This window comes from Vombatus ursinus, unplaced genomic scaffold, assembly GCF_900497805.2.
Source record: "Vombatus ursinus unplaced genomic scaffold, bare-nosed wombat genome assembly UNPS02014832.1, whole genome shotgun sequence".
In the NCBI taxonomy this organism is placed as follows: Eukaryota; Metazoa; Chordata; class Mammalia; order Diprotodontia; family Vombatidae; genus Vombatus; species Vombatus ursinus.
The window spans coordinates 33,132,084-33,150,618 of NW_020954610.1; the positions used below are offsets into that span (position 1 = coordinate 33,132,084).

Genomic DNA, 18,535 nt, shown 5'->3' on the forward strand with positions numbered 1-18,535 from the left:
AAAATCTTTAAATACATATTTTAACTGTTATCTGGAGAGAATTAATTGTCAAGGATGAAAGAGATCTGTGTGAGGCACACAGAGAAGGGACTAAGAGAATGAACCACGTCAGGGAGAAAAGAGTCTGAAGGGACATTGTGAGAGAATTTAGTTTAGCCTTTATCCTGTGGAAAAGATATCCTGAAGAGTATACTTGAGAGACTGAGCACTGTCCTAAGAGAACTGTGCTTCTTAACTTTTCTTTTTCTTTTCTTTTCTTTTTTTGGTGAGGCAATTGGGGTTAAGTGACTTGCCCAGAGTCACACAGCTAATAAGTGTTATGTGTCTAAGGCTGGATTTGACCTCAGGTCCTCCTGACTTCAGGGCCCAGTGGCCACCTAGCTGCTCCTGCTTCTTAACTTTTCAAGGAAGAGTTTATAAAAGTTTTGGTGACAGTTATTCTATTCAAAGTTTCTTCCTCTTTTTTGTAAAGAACACAAGGTTATAAACTTTACTCAGTGTGCTACATTGTTACTATTCATTTGTTTCATTATTTGCTACTGTCATAAATAATTTAAGCCTATTATCAAGAGGAGCAGCTAGATGGTACAGCAAAATGTGGCCTCAGACACTAACTGTGTGACCCTGAGCAAGTCACTTACCGTTGTTTGCCCCAGTTTCCTCATCTGTAAAATAAGCTGGAGAAGGAAATGGCGTACCACTCCAGTATCTCGGCCAAGAAAATCCCAAATGGGGTCATAAAAAGTCGAACACAATTGAAAACAACTAAACAATAAAACAAATGAGACCAAGGATTTAGGAGGGAATGGGGTGAGGGGGAGGGGAGAACAAAAGCATATGGGGAAAAATGTTTCCCCAATTTATGTATAATGTGGCAACTCTGAACCAATTGATTAATATGCTTGTAATTATTTTTAGGAAATAATAGAATATATCCCTTGATTGCCTTAGAATGCAGGATGAGAATTATTAAGGAAATGAGTCCATAAAAGAGAGAGGGGTGACCACCCCATATAGGCTACATAATATAATCATTCCTAAAACTTTCTGTGCTTCAAAAATCTTTGGTAATTAATTTTAAATTTCTTTCCTATTGAACTTTTAACTAAAATGGGTAATTAGCAGCAGGATGGACCTTCTTTATCCCATTCCTCCCCAGAAATACCTTAGATAGTTAAGAAATTCTTAAGTAGCTCCCCAAATAACTTAGGGAAGGATGTGATTCCTGCCTTCAAGTATTTGAAGGGTTATTGTGGAAGAATGAATAAACTTGTTCTCTTCTTGTTCACAGAGGATAGAAGTGTAATGGGTAGAACTTAAATAAAGGCAGATTAAGGATATCTGATATAAGGAAAAACTTCCAAACAATTACATTTATCCAAAAGTGTAATTGGGTAACAATGGGTTACCCCCCGAGGGCAGATAGGTGGCACAGTGGACAGAGCACCAGCCCTGAAGTCAGGAAGACCTGAGTTCAAATCCAACCTCAGACCAAACACTTGACAGGTACTAGCTGTGTGACCTTGGGCAAGACACTTAACCCCAAATGCCTAAAAATAAATAAATAAAACAATGGGTTACCCCTCAACTATATATCTTTATACAAAACTTTAGATTACTACTTTTCCTTAACTTTGTAGAGGGGATTGTTGTTCCGGTATGGGTTAGACTAAATAGTGTCTAACATCCTTCCCAACTTGGAAATTCTGTGACAGTTAAGGTTTAGAAGTAGGTTTCCATAACTATCAAATCATTGGTCTCCCCACTATCCTATACTTTTTTTTTTTTATCAATATATAGTTTCTCCTTAAGTATGGATATATACAGAGTTTTAGTTTTTCCATTCTAAAGAAATGAATACAAACAGAAGATAAGCAAAAGGGGTTGGGGAGTTATTAAGAGAAGGCAGAATAAAAAGACAAAGAGAAGTTAGAAGGCTAAAGAATCTCCTTCTTACCCTGAAATTCCTTTCCGAAGCCCACAACTTCTATAGACATATGGTGGGGGATATTTTCACATTTCTGTAAAAAACAAAGAACATTTTACAGGCCTATGCCTCTTTTCAGATATCCTACTTTTATACCATAAAATGCCCTTTTCCAAAGGCAATCACTGGAGGACAAAGCATAACGATGAAAATTTGGCTGAAGGACAAATGAGGGATAAATAGAAGTGATTTTGTCATTGGAGTATGCAACAGATCACTTATGTAGAAAGAAGAAATAAATGAGAAGTTTGGAAAAGCCTGCAGAAAGGTATAATATGGTAAGCATGGAGTCTTTACCCTGATATCTACTGGAGCTCTCTCCACTAAAAGCAGAGCAGCTAATAGTTTCTTGGTTTGCTGTAGTGGCAACTTCATCTTTCAAAATATGGAGAAACCAACAAGGGAAAATTTTATTCTGCATCTGATTCTCTCTAAGAAGGAGGAATTGGTTGCTAGAGTGGAAATGATTGAAATCTTAGGAGGAAAATGACCACTCCATCCTAGAGTTGATGAAAGACAAAGAAAGGAATCTAGACATAGTCTGACATGTACCCTAGATTTTGAGAAGGCAAATTTCTAAAGGCTTGGAGGAAAGATGGGTATGATGCCATAGATTACATCTGGGAAAGTCAGCCCAAGAATGAAATTCTGAAGGCACAAAAGGAAACAATTACAATGAAGAGGAAAAATGGTCTTTGTTCAAGGAGACCAATGTGATTAATAGGAAACTTACTAGCTTACTTAGATTTAAAAGAGAAATGTACAAATTATAGAAAAAAGGTCAAGTAACTACAGGTGAATATAAGAGCATGGCACAGCTTTGTAAAAAGATTATCATGAATGCTTTTTTTAAAAAAAGATTATAATGACCTTAGGTTGATGAAGGAATCTAAGAATAATACTTGACACTTATTTTGTTTTTTGTTTTCTCTGCTAAGGAGAATTACCTTTATGTTGAAAATAACAGAACAAAAATGGCAAACATGGAGTTGATACCCAAGAGCTAATGAAAAACTAAATTAGTGAGTAAGGAGTTAGAAACTAAGTAAAGAGTAAGTGAGAAAAAGTCTACATCTTATGGTTGTGAAAGAACTGCCAGAAATGATTGTTGAGCCACAGTCATGGATATTTGAAAAACAGAAAATGAGAGGAGTCCCACATGATTGGAGAAGGACCAATATCCTGATTTTCCCAAAAGGATGAGAATAGTCTGTCAACTCTATTAGACTAGTGACCTTGGCTTTGATTCTTGGGGAAATGATTAATAGCTAACATTCATAGAGAGCTTTTAAGTTTTGCAGAGTGCTTTACAAATATTATTACTTTTTAGCCTCATACCAGCCCTGGGTGGTAGGTGCTATTGTCATTTCCATTTTACAAATGAGGAAACTGAAGCTGAGAGGTTGTTACTTACCCAGGGTCACACAGGTAGTAAGTATCTGAAGCTACATTTGAATTCAAGTCTTCCTAACTCAGGATCCAGTGCTTCACCCACTGTCTCATCTAGCTGCCTCATTCTAGAAAGGATCATTAAAGAGATGGTTGGTGAACAACTAGAAATAAGTGTAGTGTTTACAAAGAGTCAAACATGATTTCATTTAGAATAGGTCATGCCAGTCTAACCTCATTTACATTTTTAACAGATTTACTAAACTAGTAGATGTAGGGAATTGCAGTGGATATGGCTTACTTATATTTTTAGCAACACTTTTTTTCATTAAATTTTATTTTCAATTTATGGAATAAAACAAACATTTTCATAGTATAGCATAGTACAACAAAAAAGATGATTGCATATGAAACTGCAAATCTACTATGCACAACTTGCTATGCCTTTCAAATACAACAAAATTATCATGTAAATTTCTTTTTTTTCTTTCCTCCCTCCAGATGGCTACCATTAAACACAAATGTGTGTGTGTGTGTGTGTGTGTGTGTGTGTGTAAAATTATTCTATACATACTTCTATTTATCAGTTCTTTCTCTGGATGCAGATAGTGTCTTAATATGTCCTTTATAGCTAATTTGGGTATTTGTAATAGTCAAAATAACATATTCTTTCGAGTCATTCTTAAAATACTGTTGCTGTTACTGTATATAATGTTCTCTTGGTCCTGTTCATTTTGCTCTTCATTATTTTGTGCACATCTTTCTGTGTTTTTCTAAAATGACTGAGCTCATCATTTCTTCTATCACAGAAGTGTTCTATCACAATCACATATCACAACTTGTTCAGCCATTCTTCAATTGATGGGCATCCATTCAATTTCCACTTCTTTGCCACCACAAAGAGAGCTGCTATAAATATTTTAGAACATATAGGTTCTTTTCCTTTTTTCCTAATTATCTTCAAAAGTAGGCCAAGTGGTGGTGTTGTTGGGCCAAAGGATATAGATAGTTTAATAACTCTTTAGGCACAATTTCAGATTGCTCTCCAAAATAGTTGAATCAGTTCACAATCAGATAACATGGAGAGTTATATATTATATAATAATACAACCATATGGATTCAGAACCCATTGGAGAGTAGTTGTTAAAGATTCAATATTAGTATGGCAGGAGTTCTCCAATAGAGTGATCTCCAGGTATTTGTGCTTGATCCTCTACAGTTTAACATTTTTATCAATGTTTTGGATAAAAGTATACAGATAGTATGTTTATCAAATTTGCAGATGACACAATATTAGGAGTAATAGCTAGCAATCTGCAAGCTCAATCTGAATCAGTAACCATGGTGGGGCATCCCTCTCTCTCTACCTTGACCCCACCAAAAAAAAAAAAAAAGCTAATGCAATCTTGAAGCAATATTAAGAAGGTCATATCTGGGGCAGCAAGGTGGCACAGTGGATAGAGCTCCAGCCTTGGAGTCAGGAGGACCTGGGTTCAAATGCGGCCTCAGACATTTAACACTTGACTCCTACTAGCTGTGTGACCCTGGGCAAGTCACTTAACCCTGATTGCCTCACCAAAAAAAAAAAAAAAAAAGGAAAAAAAAAGTAAGAAGGGCATACCTACCAGCAATAGGGAGCTAATGGTTCCACTATATTCTGCCCTTTTCAGACCTCATTTGTAGTATTGTGCTAAATCCTGGAAAATGCCCAGAAGAAAGCAGCCAGAATGGTGAAGGGACATGAATCTGTGACATGTGAGAACCAACTGAAAGATTAATTTTTATATGAAGAAAGGATTAGACTTGATCTCTTTGGCCCCACAGGGTAAAACTAGGAGTGATGGAAGGTAAAACTTCCTAATAATTAGAGTTGTTCAGAGGCATTGAACATTCTCAAGCAGTGGAAGTTTCTCTTCTCTTTAGAGGTATTCAAGCAAAGGCATTAGAATCTTTTTTTTTTTTTTGATGTGTTATAGTAAGGATTCCTTTCATGTATGGGTTGACTAGATGGCCACTAAGGTCCCAGGACAATTTTTTCTTTCCATCTCTATTTTTCATGCTTCACCCTATCCCAAGAATAATTTCTGTCTCACTTTAAGAGCTCTGTTTCACTCTAGACTGGACATAAATACAATCATCATTGTTACCCACGGACACTTTCCAAGGTAACTGCAATTCCCCAGTATATGGAATAGTACTACATTTGTACAGCATTTCCATTTCCCAATCTGGTGTTCCATGAGCATCCAATTCTAATAATCCTTATACATTTAGGCTACACTATACTCTGATATACCCTCTTTGAGGGGAGGAGAAGAAAGTATATAAATGCCACCTCCTACACAATACCTTTACAGATACCCCACCATTTGTAAGTGCCCTCTCTGAAATTACTTTGCATGTACTTTTTATGTATTTGTATTGATTCATCTCTATGTATCTATGATGTCTCTCTCCATCGGTATATAAGCTCTTTGAGGGCCAGCACATTATATAATAATATATATTGTGTTCCTCATTGCCTAGGATAGTAATCTTAATTAATACTTGATGAATGAAAGATATGTACTGAGGGAATCCCCCAACTCCCAAGGCAACTAATTTCACCTTGGGACAGCACTAAATATTATTAAGTTTTTGCTTATATCAAGTTTAAAATTGACTTTCTGGACCTTCCTTTGCTTGAAGTTTTGCCCTCTGGGTTCAAGCAAATCGAGTCTAATCTATCTCCCACATAAGAACTTTCAAAAACTTGAAGATTGTTATCGTGTGCCTCTTAAATCTTCTTTTCATTAGGTTAAATAGCCCCAGTTCCTTCAAGATATATGCCTGTGCGTACATGTGTGTATGTATGTGTATGTATGTATATCATTTTCTCAAGTCTGTACAGGGTCATAAGATTTGGTTCTGGGAAAAGGACCATAAAACTTAGCTAGTCTAATTCCCTCATCTCTCAGGTGAGGACGCTGGTGCTCAGAAAGTTAAACTCACAATTATTAAATAGCAGAGCCAGGATTCAAATCCTTGTCTTCTGACTCCAAAATCAAAGTTCTGGTCACTACATCACATTGCACTCCCATTTAATGGGGATGTGGGTTCTGACGAAGTAATAAAGTTGATATAAGCAGTATATAGAGAACCTGAACTACCTCCATTCAGTAAGTGTCTCAGAGCTGAGCCCAGCTTGTTATTGGGCTCTGGTACAGTCACAGAGCCCAAGCATTTTTCTGTATAGAAAGCAATGAAGAAGGGGGGGGGGTGTCGAAGGGGAACGGTTATTCTCTTTTTGCTTCTTACTTCCCGTCACGCGGTCTACTCACCCTGATCATTGCCAAGTTCCTCTATAGTTAGTCGTCAAGGTAGAATTTTACCCTTAGAAAAGAAAGAAGATGAAGGGTGAGATTTCCTAAGCTATCACTGTAGCTGGCTTCTATATAAACCCAGTAAAGAGAAGTTAGTGACCCAGGGGACAAAGCCTTACATTTCTGGCAAATTTCCCCATCTCCACCCTTTCAATCCTGACTCACCCACCTCCCTCCTCCCTGTTTTGCTCCGCCTAGCCCCGGTCCGTCCCGCCCCCCTTTAGGACCGGAGGTAAAGGATCAAAAAAAAAAAAAAAATAATGGTGAAAGAGTTGCTATGTTCCTCAAATCAGAAGGGACTGTTAAGAAGGAAGGAGGGGTTGAAAAGTTAACGGGGGTGGAGGAGGAGGGGGAATTGGAGGGAGAGAGAAATCAGGCTTTATTTAATTCGGAGGGAGTTGTGAGGGTGCAGTGTACTGCAAAGAAACCAGGATGCACAGAAGACACAATCCAGAGAAAAGTATGAATCTGTCCGTAGAGAGACTAACAGAAGCTGCTGCTATGGGTCGGACTGAGGTAGTAAGGGAGCTCCTTGAATCAGGCACTGACCCCAATGCCGTGAACCGCTTCGGCCGGAGAGCCATTCAGGTAGAGGGAAAAGGAAATGTTCGAGAATGGGGGTGGTGGAAGGGAGCTAGAAGGAGAGGGGGGAAGGAGTTTTACAGAGCTCCCTATAAAAGGGAATTCATCGTAGGCTTTAAAAAATGAAGTATTGATTCGAATTATTGTCAGGGGAAAAAGTTTAAAGAAATGGTAATTTTAAAAAAATGCATTCGTTATTGAGTGGTGTATGTTTTTAAATAATGAACTACATAGTTAAGGATTACAAATGATGAAATGTATAGCATAATTCTTGTATACATATAAATTCGTATATATATATACAAATGAAACATCTTTTCCTGATTCCAAACCTAAAATATTTGAAAATATAGTTCATAGGGGAGAAAATTAACAATGATAAATATAAAAGTTATTTTTTAAAGCCTAACTTATTGTGGATCTGAGGTGTGGGGTGGGGCAGTATGAAGATATTTTAGTTGCAAGATGGATGACAATGGTAAATGATCAAATATTGGGGGAGGGGCAGAGAAAATGCTTTCCTTTTCAAAATGTGACCTCGAAAGTAATAAGTGTGTGTGTGTGTGTGTGTGTGTGTGTGTGTGTGTCCCTGCATGTATGATTGAAGCTATCTCCAGTCTACAAAAGCACTAAATTTCTTCCACTTATATCTCCTGAAATCTAAAGATAAATTGTTACCCTTTCAGGATCCCAGGATTACGCTAGTCCAGAGTTTACTAATTTCGTGTGAAATTATTTCGGCCTCTGCCCGAGAAAACAGAGAATAAAAACAAACAAACAAACAAACAAAAAAAAAAAAACCAAAGACTCCCCCTCACAAATGAAACCTCTTTTTCCTGACTCCAAAACACTATAGGATAGAAAAATGCAGTTCATCGGGCACAAAATTAACAATGCCTAGCTTATTGTGGGTCTGAGGAGTGGGGTGGGGGTGAAGATATTTTGGTTTCTAGGTGGATGGATAATCAGACATTGGGGGAGGAGGAAATAAAATGCTGTGGTTATATTCGTTCCTTTTCAAAATGTGACTTCGAAAGTAATAAACGGTTCACCTTTAAGATAGAAGCTGTGTCTATTGTCTATAAAAGTATTTTATAGTTGTCATTTCCCACTTATAAATTATTTGTCCCAGTAAATGCAGGATTTTAAAATGTGTCTATATATTTTAATATTTTAATATTTTAAGTATGTCACTGAAACAAAATGGTGTGTTTCTTTTAGAAATAATTTTTTTGAGAACTTTGAAAAATTGCTTTTGAAAAAAAGGAAAGTGAAGAACAGAAAATGGCTAGGTTTGTGTTTTGAAATAATTGATTAAAATACAATCTTCAAAAAGGCTATATTTAAATGGCCTTTTTGAAAAGTAGGCATCCAGAACTTGGATACAATCCCTGTGGTCAGCTTTTTGGATTCAGACAAGAGGTAGAGCGGGTTAGAATTGGCTGCTTTCTACATTGTTGTAAGCAATTAATGAAAGCAAATATCTTTTGAGTTGTTTTTAGACACTTCGAGTTTTTAAAAAAAAAAACACTTCCAACAAATATTGTATTGTTTCTCTCTTACTTATGAGGTGATTGAATTACGACATCAAATATTTTACATGATAGTAATTAAAGCATAGCATTTTTTTCCTTGAATATCTAATTGGGTTCCCCTAGATTACCACCTAGAATTGTTGAAGAAAATTTTAATGAAAATGTTCAATAATTTTACTATTTCCAATGAATGTCTAAATGAGTATTTTCAACAATTTTACTACTATTTGCAATGAATATTCAACTCCTTTAGTATAATTTGTAAACCATTTGGGATTTAATTGGTATTTAAATATGCAAATTAAAGTATTAAGGGGGTTGGATTTGATGGTCCCTAAGATTTGGTCCAACTCCATATCCCCAAATCTCTTGATTTTTGTAGTTGTTGTTATTTGTGAGTATTGTATATATTACAATATTGTATATATACAATATAATATATATATTGTAGTTGTTGTTTTGTGAGCTGTGTATGAGTGTTGAAGTTAAAAGCTACAAAACTGGTTTGTAAATGAACTCATCAAGCTAAAATCCATGAGTATTGCCCTTAAACTTATCACCTGGGGAGGTGATATTTATTCTATTGATGTGGCCATAACTCAAAGCACTTTTCTTTGGAAATTATTTTTAAAGACAGTTTACAAGTCTTATGCATCATAATCATTTCTGCTGTCTATGAAATAGATGTGTGCCTGGGATAAGCCAAACTAGCTGAATAATAAAAGCTAAAGTAAGCTAGGTTTCTTTCTAAGTTTCAGGATTTCCTTTTTTAAAATCAGATACCAAGACAAACACCAGCTGTAGCAGAGCTCAGAACTTGAACAGCCATCTGCTGCATGAATATAGCAAAACCCCAAAATTCATCTTGCAACTTGCTATTTATGAAAAAATTATTCAAATTTTAGCATTTTCAGACTTTTAAAAAATATTAGTTTTACTATCCACCCTCCATTATAATAGCCACCCTCTATTATAATAGCCAGCCTATTTTCCAAACGTGTGCCACTTGTACAAATGCAGTTATTTTCAAATGTATAAAATCACAACTGGGACAGTATATTTTTATTTGAAAGTTCCGCAGAAGAATTTGACTATTGCAGACCTTCATATGCAAGCCATGACAAGTCATTTTTTTCTTCGAAAAAATAATTAAAGCCAATTTTAAATGGGGTTACCCACATATCAGTGCAATACAGTAAAAGTCAGCATAATACCATAATGTATGTATTTGACAACCGAAAAATAAATTACTTCAAATAGTCTCGTATCTGCTCTGGCCTCATACTTCTATTTCATGGCCTGAAAGCATTTGAATGGCTGGATTGCGGAACATCCTTGGGATAAGGAGTTTCACGTTAGGACTTAGAAGTCCTCTAGGGTTGGGATTCCATTTATTAACAAGGAAATTGGAGCCTTAGAGAGTAACTTGAATTATCTTAGACCATAGGGGTAGTAAGTAGCTGAGCCTGGATTCAAATGCAGATTCTCTGACTACAAATCTGTGGTTCTTTTCACTAAATTTTAAACTGAATGTAATTCTATTTACATGAATCTAGATTCCTCAAGGACTCAATAGTCTGATCTGTTTTCAAGAGCCCTACACCTTCCAGTTCCTGTAAGTGTGATGAGATCTTGGGGGCAATTCTTTGCCACTTTAATGGTTCTGTGATCTCACCGAAGTGTATTCTCTTCAGTAAGGCTAATTGGAACTAATTCATGCCATCTTATCTAATATTGTCTAGGCAACTCAGAGAGTGTTGTCACATCAAAATTAAAATTAACTAGCATCTTTGTTCTGAGTTGTAAACAACGCCTCAAGCAAATACGTTTTCCCCGCATATATCCATGCTTAAATTTACTTCCCCTTTCCCGTTTTTTTATTGTAGTACTGACTTTTCCCAACTTTCTCCCATACACGCTAAGAGCTGTGCGATGCCTCACCCCATCCGTAAATTAAATTCGACTTAATTTTTTTTCCAAAGCACCTTTTTGTATATAAGACACTGTGTTAGGTGCTGGGATACAGAGATAAATAGTACATAAACCTCACTTCTTGCGCCTTATCGTGGGAATTTTCCCAAGCTGCCTTGTTAATGTGTCCAACCCTGCCATTTGTTCTCTAGGTCATGATGATGGGCAGTGTGCGCGTGGCAGAGCTCCTGCTGCAGCACGGAGCAGAGCCCAACACCCCAGACCTGACAACCCTCACTCTACCAGTCCACGACGCTGCCCGGGAGGGCTTCCTGGACACCCTGATACTGCTTCACCGGGCAGGGGCACGGCTGGACGTCAAGGACGCCCTGGGTCGCCTCCCCTTGGACCTAGCTGAGGAACAGGGACACCACCTCGTGGTCACATACCTGCGCGAGGTGGTGAAGGGAGGAATGAAATCCACGACCCGGGATGTAGAATAGGATCCTCCAGGTGAGGCCAAAATTAAAAAAAAAAAAAAGTGTTTACGGAACCTCTTTGGTTAAGACTGCCATTGCTTTTTCCCTTTCCTAGGACCACCATTTATTAAGTATATATAAAGTATAACATATATTAAGTATATTAATATATTAAGTGTAATGATAACTGCCATTTATGTAGCTCTTTAAGGTTCGCAAAGCGCTTTACAAATTTCTCATTTGTTTCTCACAAAAACCCAAGGAGGTAGGTGCAATTATCCCCGTTTTACAGATAAGAAAACAACCTGAGGGAAGTTAATTTTATTTTATTATCATTTGCCCATAGTCACATAGTTTGTAAGGGTCTTAAGCCAGATTTGAACAAAAGTTTCCCGGACTTCAGGTCCAATACTCTACCCACTATAAAATATAGCTACCGTGGAATGCACGCAGGTTGCTTCTGTGGGTGCTGAGGTCAGGTGTGTTCAGAATTGAGTGCAGCCAAAGCAGAAATAATACAATTCCTTTTCACAAATATGTTAGGAATCTATTCCATGTAACAGATGATTTTTAGAGATTGTGGGGAGTAGTGAATAGAGAACCCTGTTTCAAAAAGACCTGGGTTCAAATGCAACCATTAAAAAAGACTCAGTGACCGTGCTCTAGTAACTTCTAGTTACTAGTTACTAGTCTAGTAACTTCTCCATGCCCTCCAGGCAGCGCTCTAAGACTATAAATTGCAGCTCTTTTACTTTGGTAGATTAACTTCCTCAGCGAAAATTTCCTTTCAAGGTCTGTCCCACGTCCTCTCCACTATAGAAATCCCAACTAGTGTTTCCCAGAACCGGTTTTCCCTGCCTTGCATCTTCCTTCCATAGCTGTGCACAGTGAGCGGATAGATTCTATGCTCTTCGCAAAGTCGTGGAAAGGGATCTGTAGCAGAACCGACACCGTTTGTAAAGCCGAGAAGAAGAGAACTAGGTGCAGCTTTTCCCCGGCCCTTCTAAATCAGCATCCTTGGTTTTGTCCGCTTTCCCCCAATGACTAAGTGGAAAACTTCACAGTGGGGGTGGGAGGATCCATAAAGACGCATAGCCCACAGAGGGACCGCTATCTAACTGAAGGACGAAGAGCTGCTCCAACTCAAGAGCAGCAGTTAGGGACGCTGTGCTCTGTTAGAAACCAGGATTCTCTTATTGCACTGGAGGGGATAGCGCGGGGGATGGCGGGGAGAGGCAAGCTTCGGAGCAGTGGCGTGCCCTATGGCAATTGTTTATGAGCCGCTCTGGTTGGTCAACCACCTACTCTGAGCCAAGCATGGTGCTCAGCGCTGAGATTACCCCACCACCTCACTACCTAATGTAAAAAGCTCTGCCCTTAGGGAGCTCATAGTTTAATGAAGGAGACAACATTCAAACAACTTTGCACAAATAAGATATATACAAGATAAGTTGGTGATAATCAACAGAAGGACAGCCCAAGTATGAAGAGGAATTCTTAGCAGGACACCGACACTGATATATGCAGTAGTCCGTAGATGTTTTCAAATCCCGTGAAAAGAAAATGACTAGCTCCTGGCAGACAGTAAGAAGAGCTAGTATGAGTTAAATGAAAGCTAGTTCTTTGTAGTACTTTTGAGATTTTGAGAATTGGGATGGCATGAGGAATGGCTGTTAGTCTTACGGAGTTTTCTTAGACTGCTCTTTTTCTTTTGCAGATTTCGATATTCTCCATAAACTTAGAAGGCTTACTAGAAAGTTGGAAGACTGAGGCCCAACAAAGGGGTTCCTGCCCTGCAACTTCAAAAGGCTTAGTTCTACATACTTATACTGCCTTGCTTTGTCTTCAGCTAAACCTCGCTTAGCGTTTCCATACTTGGTCGGGGTAATTTTTAAATAAACTTGCTTCTCTCTGAGGCCCTGAAACAGCAGTCTCTATCATTCTTACTTTGGCAGCCGCCCAGTATACAGTGGTTGGACTCAATAAGTGTGTGTGTGTGTGTGTGTGTGTGTATCATTCAGTCTTGTCCTACTCTTCATGACCCCATGGACCATGGTACATGTTGTTTTCTTGGCAAAAGATATTGGAGTGGCTACATTTCCTTCTCCAATGGATTAAGGCAAACAGAGGTTTGGTTAAATGTGTGAGGTCAAATTTGAACTCAGGTCTTCCTGTCTGCAGACCAGTGCTCTATCCACCCAACCACCTTCTAGGCACAGAGGTTAAATGACTCGTCCAGGGTCACACAGATAGTAAGTATTCTGAGGCTGGATTTGAAATCAGGTCCTCTTAATTCCAGTCCCAGTGATCTATCTATCAGTGGATAGAGCCATCTAGTTCCTTTATTTATATAATAAACATTAAAATTATTTCCTTGTCTTTTAAATTTGAATTATTTGTTAGGGTTTTCTTGCAAAGAGGGTCATAGACATCAGTCTTTTCTTTGCATTCATTTTTACTCAGCATTTATTTTTTTAAAAATTTATTTAATATTTTATTTTTTCCCAATTACATGTAAAAACAATTTTTAACTCATTCTTAAAACTTGGAGTTCTAAATTCTCTCTCTTCCTCTCTCCCTACCCCATGCCCCTCATGGAGAAGGCAAGCATTTTGATATATGTTATATGTGTGTGGTCATGCAAAACATTTCTGTATTAGTCATGTTGTGAAAGAAAACATAGGTAAAAAAAAACCTCAAGAAAAATAAAGTTAAAAAAGTATGCTTCAATCTGTATGCAGACATCATCAGTTATTTCTTTGGGGATGGATAGCATTTTTCATCATAATTCTTTCAGAGTTGTCTTGAATCCTTGTATTGCTGAGAATAACTAAGTCATTCACAGCTGATTATCTTATAGTATTGCCTTTACTTTGTACACAGTACATTTCACTTTGCATCAGTTCATTCAAGTCTTTCCAGGTTTTCCTGAGAGTATCTTGCTCATATTGTGCTCTTATAGCACAATAGTATTCCATCACAATCACATAGCACAATTTGTTCAGCCATTCTTCAGTTGATGGGCATTCCCCTTAATTTACAATTCTTTGCCACTAGAAAGGAGCTGCTATGAATATTTTTGTACATATAGGTCCTTTTCCATTTGTGGTTTTTTTTTTAATCTCTTTAGGGATACAGACCTAATAATGGTATTGCTAGGTAAAAGGGCATGCATGGTTTTATAGCCCTTTGGGCATAGTTCTAAATTGCTTTACAGAAAGGTTGAATCAGTTCACAACTCCACCAGCAGTGCATTAATGTCTCATTTTTCCCACATCTCTCCCAACATTTCTCATTTTCCTTTTCTGTCCTATTAGCCTATCTAATAGGTCTGACTGGTAGTACCTCAGAATTATTTTAATTTTTGTTCTCCAATCAATAGTGAATTAGAGCATTTTTTCAAATGGCTGTATGATAGCTTTGATCACTTCATCTGAAAATTGTTCATATCTTTTGATCATTTATCAATTGCGAATGGTTCTTACTTTTATAAATTTGACTCAGTTCTCTATGTATGAGAAATGAGGACTTTATCAGAGAAACTTGCTTCAAAATTTTTTTCACAGTTACTATTGCTAACCATTTCCCTCCATCCTATCCCCCCCATTTATGCTATTCTTTCTTTTTACCCTGTCCCTTCTCAAAAGTATTTTGCTTCTGACTACCCCCTCACCCAATCTGCCCTTCCATCACCACCCCTTCTCTTATTCCCTTACCTTACTACTTTCCTGTAGGGTAAGATAGATTTCTGTACCCAACTGAGTATGTATGTTATTCTCTCTTTGAGCCAATTCTGATGTGAAGTCCCTCCTCTTTCCCTCCACTGTAAAAACATTTTCTTGTCTCTTTTGTGTGAGATAATTTACCTCATTCTACCTCTCCCTTTCCCTTTCTTCCATCACATTCCTCTTTCACCCCTTAATTTTATTTTTTAAAGATGTCATCCCTTCTTAGTCAACTCATATCTGTGCCCTCTGTATATTTATACTCCGTCTTATTACTCCACTAATGAGAAAGTTCTTATGAGTTACAAGTATCATCTTCCCATGTAGGAATGTAAACACTTTAACATTATTGAGTCTCTTATGATTTCCCTTTCCTATTTATCTTTTTATGCTTCTCTTTAATCTTGTATCTGAAAGTCAATTTTTCTATTCAGCTCTGGTCTTTTCCTCTAGAATGCTTAAAAGTCCTCTGTTTCATTGCATATCCATTTTCCCCTGAAGAATCATACTCAGTTTTGCTTGGCAGGTGATTCTTGGTTTAATCCTGGCTCCTTTGCCCTCTGGAATATCATATTCCAAGCCCTCTGATGCTTTAGTGTAGAAGCTGCTAAATCTTGTGTTATCCTGATGATGGCTCCATGATACTTGAATTGTTTATTTCTGTCTGCTTGCAATATTTTCTCCTTGACCTGGGAGCTATAGAATTCGGGTGTAATATTCCTGGGAGTTGTCATTTTGGGATCTCTTTCAGGAGATGATCAGTGGATTCTTTCTGTTTCTATTTTACCCTCTGGTTCTATAATATCAAGGCAGTTTTCTTGATAATTGCTTGAAAGATGATGTCTAGACTCTTTTTTTCATCATGGCTTTCAGGTAATCCAATACTTTTTAAAATTATCTCTCCTGGAACTATTTTTCAGGTCAGTCATTTTCCCAAAGAGATATTTCATATTGTCTTCTATTTTTTCATTCCTTTGGTTTTGTTTTATTGTTTATTGATTTCTCATAAAGTCACTGGCTTCCATTTGCTCCATTCTAATTTTTAAGGAATTATTTTCTTCCATAGTTTTTGGACCTCCTTTTCTATTTGGCCAATTCTACTTTTTAAGGAGTTTTTTTTTTCTTCAGTGAATTTTTGTAACCTCTTTTTCCATTTGGTCAATTCTGCTTCGCATGGCATTCTTTTCATCTTTGGCTCTTTGTACTTCTTTTACTACTTGGCCTATTCTATGTTTTAAGGTGTTACTTTCTTCAGTATTTTTGTGTCTCCTTTACCAAGCTGTTGATTCTATTTTTTTTTCATGATTTTCTTGCATTACTCTCATTTCTCTTCCCAATTTTCCTCTACCTCTCTTATTTGATTTTCAAAATCCATTTTGATTTTTTCCATGGCCTGAAACCAATTCATATTTTTCTTAGAGGCTTTGGATGTTAGAGCTTTGACTTTGTTATCTTCTTCTGAGTGTGTGTTTTGATCTTCCTTATCACCACAGTGACTTTCTATCATAGGAAATTTTTTTCTGTTGTTTGCTCATTTTTCCAGTCTACTTCTTGACTTTTAATTCTTTGTTGAAGTGGGGCTTTATTTGCAGGGTGGAGGGTACACTGTCCCAAACTTCCAAGGTTTTCGGCAGCTGTTTTCAGAGATACTTCTAGGGACCTGTAAGTTTTCAGTTCTTCAAAGATGGTATGATCTAAGGAGAGACGTATTTACTACTCTCCTGACCTGTGCTTTGATCTGTGAGTGACCACAAGCACTCTTTTCTCTTCTGGAACTGTGACATGGTTCAGCTTCACTGAAGCTACAGGTTCTGCTGTGCTAATTCTTCACCTCACCCTGGGTCTGCCACCCGGGCCTGCAACCCAGATCTGAATATGGGCAAAGCAATAGAGCCCTGCTCCCAGTGCCAACAAAGAGACTCCTGTAATCTCCTTCTGATCAGTTGTTTGACCCCCTTACCATCTGTGGACTGAGAGCTCAGGAAGCAGCTGTTGCTGCTGCTGATTCAGTGACTCCCAAGGCCTGCTCCTTGTTTGCTGGCTCTGGGTCTGTGCTGGTGAGACCTGCAGTAAACTGTGCTTCCCTCTCACTCATGTATGATAGACCTTTCCTGCTGAGTTTCTAAGTTGTCTTTGGCTGGAAAATTATTTCACTCCATCCTTTTGTGAGTTCTGCCACTCCAGGAATTGTTTTATGTCATTATTTAAAGGTGTTCAGAGGGATTTTGGGGAGAGCTCAGGGGAGTCACTGTTTCTCCACCATCTTGGCTCCACCACCCCTTCATGCAACTTTCAGCATTTATTAAATATCTACATTTTACTAGTCCTGGAGAAGATGCAAAGATAAAATTTGGTCCTTCAGTTCACTTAAATAAACATTTATTAAGTGCCTACTCTGTTCAAGGCAAAAAACTACAATCTTGCCCTTAAGTAGTTTATCTTCTATTGGGAGTACAGATCTTTCTCAAGTAAGTAAATACAAAATAACTTCAAGAAGGAGATAATGCCAATAGCTGGGGGAATCAAAAATGTGTTGTGTAGGCTGTGATATCTGAACTGTGCTTTGAAAGCAGATGGTGATTTTAGGAGTGTGAGGTGAAGAGGGAATGCATGCTAGGCAAGGGAGATGCCTGTATAAATCACTGAGGCAAGAAATGGAATGTTTTGTTTGATGCACAACCAGAAGACCAGTTTGTCTGGAGAGGAGACTGCAAGAAGGGGAAGAGTATGAAGAAAGACAAGAAAAGTAATTAATATCCTGATTGTAGAAGACTTTAAATGCTATGTGGAAGATTTTGGACTCCTAGGGGCAAGAGAGGTAGCTTGGTGTTGGCCTTGGAGTCAGGAAGACCTGGGCTCAAGTCCTTCCTTCTGACTCATACTTGTCATACCCTGGACAAGTCACAGCTTCTCAATGCTCCCAAGAGGCACCAAAATTCCCAGGAAGTTCTTAAGATGATCAAATCCAGAACAAGTGCTGATTTCTTGAATTAAAAACACAGGCAGATGAGTCACCATGACCAAAAAGTTCAGAAAGCATTGAGCTTCCTCACCTCACTCCTTTTTTTGTTATCTGATCAAGTGTACAATTGCTCTATTTTTTTTTTCAAAGACATTCCCCTTCTCAACTCATACCATGTAGCACCACTTGTATTCAGCCTCTATGTGCTGGGCAGGGCAAGTAGAGGTGAAGTTGCGAGAATGAGGGCTTACTTACTTTCCCACTCCCACTCCCCCACCCAGTTTCAAAACAAAATTTTCTTTGTCTCTCCCAATCAAGCACGAGATAAAATAAGACACTACTTTTGTCTTCGGAATCTACTTCAGTTCTCACTACTCCCCTACTGAGTGCTTTGAGTAAGAGTCAATGGCTCTCCTCCTACAGTATCTCTGGGTGGCCTCTATTAGTATGGTGCAGAGGAAATAAGGAAGATTTTTACCAGTCATGGTTAGCCAGCTGGAGACCTCAGGGATCTCATCTTAATGGACTTGAGGCACTCTTGGGCCTGTGCTGTTCATAGGAGAAGCTCATTGACTTAATTTTAACATCAAATAACTAGCACA

The 18,535-nt window shown here is 37.9% G+C and overlaps 1 protein-coding gene across 2 annotated transcripts in view; it reads left to right on the top strand.

Moving 5' to 3' along the window:
- LOC114025930 (cyclin-dependent kinase inhibitor 2A-like) overlaps window positions 1-13,171 on the top strand; it is a 30,805-nt gene extending 17,634 nt beyond the window's left edge. Inside the window, exons 1-3 of one of the 2 annotated variants that reach the window (XM_027839465.1) lie at window positions 7,112-7,327; window positions 10,980-11,280; window positions 12,964-13,171. In XM_027839465.1, coding sequence (XP_027695266.1) covers window positions 7,172-7,327; window positions 10,980-11,270 — 447 coding nt within the window. In that variant the 5' untranslated portion in view covers window positions 7,112-7,171 and the 3' untranslated portion in view covers window positions 11,271-11,280; window positions 12,964-13,171. Of the gene's footprint in view, window positions 1-7,111; window positions 7,328-10,979; window positions 11,281-12,963 lie in introns of those variants that run through there. The other variant, XM_027839466.1, reaches the window with a different exon arrangement.
- Window positions 13,172-18,535: the final 5,364 nt, after the last annotated feature.